This window comes from Apis dorsata, unplaced genomic scaffold (genome assembly GCF_000469605.1).
Source record: "Apis dorsata unplaced genomic scaffold, Apis dorsata 1.3 scaffold_58, whole genome shotgun sequence".
Lineage (NCBI taxonomy): Eukaryota > Metazoa > Arthropoda > Insecta > Hymenoptera > Apidae > Apis > Apis dorsata.
This window is the reverse complement of record NW_006263358.1, coordinates 402,934-409,770: the sequence shown is the minus strand read 5'-3', so window position 1 is coordinate 409,770 and position 6,837 is coordinate 402,934. Positions and strand designations below refer to the sequence as shown.

General features: G+C 42.4%; 1 protein-coding gene and 1 long non-coding RNA gene across 3 annotated transcripts in view; one reads left to right on the top strand and one right to left on the bottom strand.

The window, feature by feature from the left end:
• Positions 1-6,837, top strand: part of LOC102674289 — an 89,846-nt gene that overhangs the window by 75,365 nt on the left and 7,644 nt on the right. For both annotated transcript variants that reach the window (XM_006609551.2, XM_031515193.1), the window contains exons 5-7: positions 230-283; positions 4,455-4,618; positions 5,574-5,730. In XM_006609551.2, the coding sequence (XP_006609614.1) occupies positions 230-283; positions 4,455-4,618; positions 5,574-5,730 (375 nt within the window). The remainder of the gene's footprint in view (positions 1-229; positions 284-4,454; positions 4,619-5,573; positions 5,731-6,837) is intronic.
• LOC116186812 overlaps positions 2,765-6,837 on the bottom strand; it is a 5,235-nt gene continuing 1,162 nt past the window's right edge. The window contains exons 2-3 of the long non-coding RNA XR_004151852.1: positions 4,411-4,851; positions 2,765-2,801 (exon numbers count right to left, since the gene is read on the bottom strand). This is a non-coding gene — a long non-coding RNA (uncharacterized LOC116186812). The remainder of the gene's footprint in view (positions 2,802-4,410; positions 4,852-6,837) is intronic.

The window sequence follows — 6,837 nt, the reverse complement described above, 5'->3', positions numbered from 1 at the left end:
CTCCCCCCGACTGCGATTTTTAATTATATGGTAATGCTTGGAAATACGAATGTAACGAGAATACGGGGGGGAAAAAAAGGAACGAACACGCATTGCATAAAATCCTCGGCTTTCAATATTATTTATCCGGTTACGAAATTCGACCGTGTGTGTGTGTGTGACAAAATACTACATGTATATATATATATATATATATATATATATATATATCCATTGTTTCTTTTTCCAGATCCTGACAAACCGGAGGGCTACGACGAGCCGCATTCTCAGCAGACGCGAATAAGTAAGCGAAGGTTTATTCGTGAAAACGAAGGTTTATTTTCGGTCGGATAGTTACAACGCTTGTGCACGTACCATTAGTTCCACGGGTTTCCATCTCAGGGATGTGTCGTCTCCCTGCATTGTGTGTCGAGGGATTCGAATAGAATACACGTGGATAAATTTAAAGACCGCCGGCCAGTCTAATTTCACATCGGCATTTGTCAAATTAAATTTAAATGAAGCCGGGTTGCCGGAAAGCAATGTCACGGGCGAGGGGCGAATAAATACTCCATGTTTTTATATCAACGTCAGGGATGATTAAAAAATATTTTTAATCAAAATCCCGGCGATAAATCGTCGCCCATGGGTCGCGCGCGCGCTTTTATTGCATATTTCTCCGATTCGGTATGACAGATGTACATATGTCGACGATGCAATGAAAACTTCATTGGAAGTTTTCCCCGTGTCAATCCATTTGTGCAAAATTAATCTCCGCGTTCTCTCGTTTTCTTTTTTTTTTTATTTTATTTTTTTTTTTTTTTTAATTCGAATCAATAGCACGAACGGTCGAATTAGAACGGGATAAAATTCCGTTGGAAAAATTCTCGCTCGTCTTTGCGACGACGCAAAGATTTTTCCGATAGAAATTCGTAAATTTTACCTCGATCGATCCACCCCTCTCTTCGGATTTGAGAAAATAGAATTTTCACCAAGCGGAAACTTTCCAAAGAGGATTTTCAATTTCTTACAGATACAATTACTCTTCATTGTGTCCCTTTCACCCGTGAGGTAATAGACTCGACTTTTCATTCCCTTTATATTTAAATCGCGTTCCCCGTGCTCTATCCCCATAATAAGCTTACGAATTTTTGAGGTACAAATTGTACGAAGGTATTCGAGAGCAATAGAGGAATGTACGTACGCTCGTACAGTTATGCGATTGCAAACTTTTAAACGAGCAAATTAGTAGATATTTCGCCCGTTTCCACGATAATCCGCACGAAAATCTCTCCAATATATATCGCATGAAACTTTGTCGCTATAATTTTCGCATTTCACCCATTGAAAATTACATTTATACGATGCTCCAACCTCCAATTTTCATCGTCATTATTATATCGATTATCATCGATGCGGAGATGGACGAATCGAGATTTTTTTTTTTATCACAAGATAAAAGTTAATAAATTAGAATAAGAGTTGATAAATTTTTCGAATACCGGTCCATTTTCCTCCCTTAAATGCGCCGATGAACTTGATATATTCTTCTTCTCGCGAGGAGGAATGTCGTGACACCTTTATACACCCGTTGGCCCGTTAAAAAATCATCCGACAGGCGCTTTTTATTCCTCGAACGGATCCAGTCGACATCAATCACTTAAAGATAAGTGCGCTTCTTCGCTGGCTTTGACGCCCGGGATCTGTCGTCGATTCTTCTTGCGCCATCCTTCTAGACGCTTCATAATTCTTTCCAAGTTCCATCATTTCATCCTCCGGGACGCGAGATTTCTGGGATCTTTTTCTTTATTGCTCTCGGCCTGAAATTCATCCTCGTCGATCCGTTCTCGGATCGCCAAATTGCTATCGACTTCGAGGTCAAATGTGTAAGAGCAGCGAAAGAAACAAGCGTCGGAAACGAGGATCGATTTCAACATCCCTCCCTCGAAAAATCAATTAATCCTCTTTGAAAATTGCGCGAACCAAGACACATTCTTCGGAACGAAGAATCGAAAACTTTCCTTACAAATTCTATATAAAGAACAAAATCCAACGTTTAAGCAACAATTTTAACCCTTTATCTTTCTCGAGCGACCCAATGATAAATAAAGATCGCGAGGATCAGTGACAATTATAATCGAAGTAATTCCCCTTGGCGAATGGGAGCGCAAAGAAAGCACGAGAAAGCGGCAAGGAAAAACAGGCTTTTGGCCACGGCCGTGTACAGTAATAACTGCATAACCTAATATTTCGTCGAGGAGAAATGCAGTTCCCAGGGGATTAATTCAAGTCTAATAGGATTATCCTTAATCCTGGTAGTCGTGGAAAACCTCCTCTGGCTCTCCTCTGGGTCTTTTTCCTCGTCACCTGGCGCGGCCATAACCGCGCTTCCATGGACTCCTCAGCAAGGGAACGTGGCGTTTAAATGAGTCTCAACTATCGCGATTCTCTCCCCCCTCCTCCCTCTCTCTTTCTCTTTCGTTGAATAATGTATGCTTGTCCCGGACATTATCGTACACGCCATGGGTGGCAAACCCCTTACGAGCCTCCCATTGTTTTTCCCTTTCGCCCTGTAATGAATTATTAGGCCGCCTCTGTTGTACCGCGCACTAGACGGCTCTCCCTTGTTTCTTCACACTTCAAACTCCAATTTCCGGACTGAGGATATTCAGCTACCCGAAGGCGAGAACTAACGCTCTCTCTCCTCTTCACCATCCCCTCTTCCTTCCCTCCCCACACCTCGTTACCTTATTCTTCAAACCTTATTCTGGATCGTGTTGGTGGATATCCCCTTGTTGGGATATCCCTTCGGAACATCGATTCTGGAGGGGAAAATAAATACGAAGAAAAGTCGGTAGGGAAAATATAGCATCGTTTAATTTAAATTATTCGCAATAAATAAACCTTCGACTTATATCTTTATTTTTTCTTCCTTGGCCTCTTAAAATCGATCCTCCAAAGATACTTCTTATATATATATACTTTATATACGGGGATAGAGTGATTTTGATATGGAATTAAATCTCGAAAAAGAATTTTTGCAGATTACAAAATGAAATATAATAATGTTGAGTCTACAATTCTCGAAAGAGAAAGATTGAGCTCCGTTTCTAGAACGGAGCTTCTGAAAATTGTATTTTTAAATCGAAACCGGTTTTGAAGAGGGCGCGTATACACGGTTTATTTTTCGAATCGATTTTTCGCGGCGGGGTCGGTCGCGTGGTTCGATTTTAAGCGGGAATTGGGGCGAACAGGCTCGCATGGCGCGAGAAAAACACGTCGTTTCACGGTGGCACGCATATTAAACGGCCACTTGTGCCGACTCTCTAAATTAAAATGTACAAACTTGACAGTACATGCGTCCGGGACGGAAAAGCGTGTTACGCCTTTCTTTTTCACCGTGCGCAGTTTTACTTTGTAAAGTGGCGCGTATGCAAGATTCGAGAGACAAAAAAAAAAAGGAAAAAAAAAAACATTATTCGCATTAATTAAAATCATCGTTCTACAGATTCGTCTCGAATCTTTAATGGCGCGTTATTAAAGAGGAGCTATATATGAGAAAGAATTCCTTTTTTGGACGCGTTGGATTTAATGGAGAAACGAAGAACGAATTACGGATCGATTGACGATCGATGCACAAACGAGATTAATTCGATTCTATATCGATGAAAAAGTTATCGAAGAATATCGTGATGAATATTATCTTCGGTATTTATTTATTTTCGATGAACGATCGTTAATCGATCCGATGCAATCGGTTCGATAAATAAAAAAAGGCTTGGATTGGGGAGAGTCATTAATGGTTGTTAGGTAAAGTTTTCAGTTTATAGTCGGTCACATACTTCCGTAAATCTTGGCTTCGTCGTACCGCACGGTTTTTAATGAATCTACTTTTCCAGGCAGGCCGGGCAGGCATAAAACACGTTCCGTTCTTTTTACCACAAGTTCCGACCCTTCGCGTAATTACTTTCTTCTCGGATCTCCGGGGCCATAAGCTGTTTAACATTGTTTTAAACGTGCGGTATCTTTATTCAAACGAACGCGCGCAAGAAGCGCACTTTTAAATATATAGAACGCATTAATCGGTCTATATGCGAAACGGGCTAACTTTGATAAGAAAAATTCTTCGAAGGATTAACGACTCTAATTAAAAATTATATTCCACAAAATATTCGTTGAAATATCACGCTACGTAATCTCTATTAAGTTTTAAGAGACATTTAACGACAGATGGGGAAGAATTACTCCGCCTTCTATCCCGTTTCAATTTTTTTATTACACCACCTTTTTTTTTACTCCTGTGAAATTCTTTTTCACGAAAAAATAAACTGTAAAGAGTACTCGAAGATAGCGTGATAAATTCAACGAATCTTCCATATCTCGAAACCACATACGCACACCCTATCATTTTAAAGACAATTGAATTCTTACCCAAGTATTTGTAATTCGATATTTCGTTCGTGCATGGATTTCAGGTTACGAGAGCACGGCACCAGTGGCTGCGATAATGGGTCCACGGGAGCAGAGTGTGGCATCGGGGTCGACCATCACCTTGAGGTGCGTCATATTGTCCCCGTATCAGACTCGGCCCATCAGGGGCGTGCAATGGCTCCGGGATAACAAACTCCTAACATTCCAGGTAATGCACAGCTCGGCGTCTTCTCGCGAGACAGACTCTAATGAAATTTTTTACACCGAACCCTTCTCCCTCTTCCGCCCGTCCACCACCAACTCTCGAGAATCTCTCCAACGAAAGAAACACGATCATAAATCATCGTGTCGATGCCGGGACGACAACCGTTCGTCGTATTCAACCCCCTTCCCCTACTTTCCAAGATTTTTCTTTGCGCGTATCGAATTTCACTTTCTGCCCTGTGGAGAGGTATTAATGAAATCGAGGTATTAAAAAAAACAAAAAGAAAAAAAATATCGTTATTTGAATAAAAATAAAAAAAAAAAAAGAATCGAATCCTTTCACAGTGGAAAATATCGCATAGAAGAACAGCGAACGCGAGTTTCTCGTTTACGATGAAATTCGAGATCTTTTTTTTACGGGTGTAATTATGGATGGAAGTGATCCATCGATCGTTTAAATCGATGAAAAATTGAAGAGGGGGCGGTATCGCGAACGAAATGATAGACGAACTGTTGAAAATTTATCCGTAGAAGCCATGCGCCAGATTCATCTTGCCAGATTTATTATACGAAATTACAATCCGGGTTCGAGCGGGTGGGAGGAGATTTATTTAATTTTCCGCATTCGCCGTATTTTTCGATCGTAATAATATTCGCACGGTCAACAACCAGTGGATACCGTGTTTGCTGTATAATGTGTGTTTTTACAGATAAAACGGTATTAATCGTAAATACGGGCATATATGGGGATATATTCACGAATGTTGGTGTAACCAGGTAACCGGTTATTTCGCCAGGTGTTATAGGGAGAGAGAGAGAGAGAGAGAGAGAGAAAAGGAGAAAGAGGAGAGGAGGAAAAAAAAATGGAAAGAAGAGAAAGATTCGTTTCGTCCAATGTTTCTCTTTGCGTTTATGCGCCGAATTTCACGTCGCATTTGCCCTGTTTGCACTGTTTCCAGGCTGCACGAGGGGGAATAAACGTGGAGACCGAAAGAGGCGCGGCTCGAACAGTGTCGGAATTGACTCTGGCAGCGGTCACGCCGCACGATGTCGGGAAATATTCGTGCAGACCGACCGAGGGGCGAACGGACACAGTGATGTTGATCGTCGAGCCAGGTTAGCGTTGAATTTACTCTTAAAAAAAAGAAAAAAAGAGAAAAAAAAAGCAATCCAAAATTTTTATATTTCTAGCGTTTCCAACCTTTTCACCCTTCTCCCTCTTCTATCTCTTTTTATATCCACCCATTCCTCTCCCTCTCTCCTCTCCATTCTAACAATTACAACTTCGCGTATAAATTAAAAATTTATACGCGAATCTTCGATTTCACCGCGATTTCAACGCGAGAATGATACGTTTTCAACGGACTCGACGACGACGAAGGGTTCGTCTGGATGAGGGAAAAACGAGCGGCGGAAAAATACGATCGGAGTGTATATAGTCGTACAAACGTCTCCGCGTAATGGGTAACGTTCAGTGCAAATTGCAGCTATAAAACCTAACCCTAAATCGTCGTTCCAACCGCGATCAAACCGCGGAACAAGAGCCTTCCCCTCCCTAAACGGATCTCCTCCTCATCGAGAGGAAAGAGGGAGAGAAAGAGAGAGAGAGCGCGGCCATTTGTATTCGATATTCGCGGTAACGTCTTCGTGCACGCCATGCCGTATAACGCCATGGAGAGAAAGAAGTAAAGAGAAGAAAAGAGAAGAGAGAGAAGAAAAAGGGAATGGGAGCAAGGAAGAAGAAGGTTGTGGAGGAAAAGGAGGGAGAATGGGAGTATCCCCCCATGATCTAAAGTCGCGCCTCAGGATTACTCGAAACACTTTAAAGTTTTAAGGAGGCGGCGGTATTTCACGGTGCGACTATTTGTCTAGCTCAGCCTCTCTTGGTCCGCCGCGGACGTCGTTTGGGTCTACGACGAGGGCGAGAAGGGGGAGAGGAAGAGGGGAAAATCCAGGAGGAAGACGAGGCTCCGTGAGAAACGGAGAAGGAAACGAGGGGTTGGCACGAGAGGAGAGAAGGAGGAGAGATCTCGTTGGCAGAGGAAAAAAGAAACGAGGAGGGAAAAGAATAAAGGGTGGAGGAGAAGAGGGTTTCGGCGAGAAGAAGGGCGGTCGAGGAGGAGTGGCGTAAGCACACTTGCATGCGAAATTCACACAGGCGGCAGTAGTCTCTATTATCGTGAATTTTCCTTCGGAAGTTATTGCAAGGAAGCGGCGGCCCGC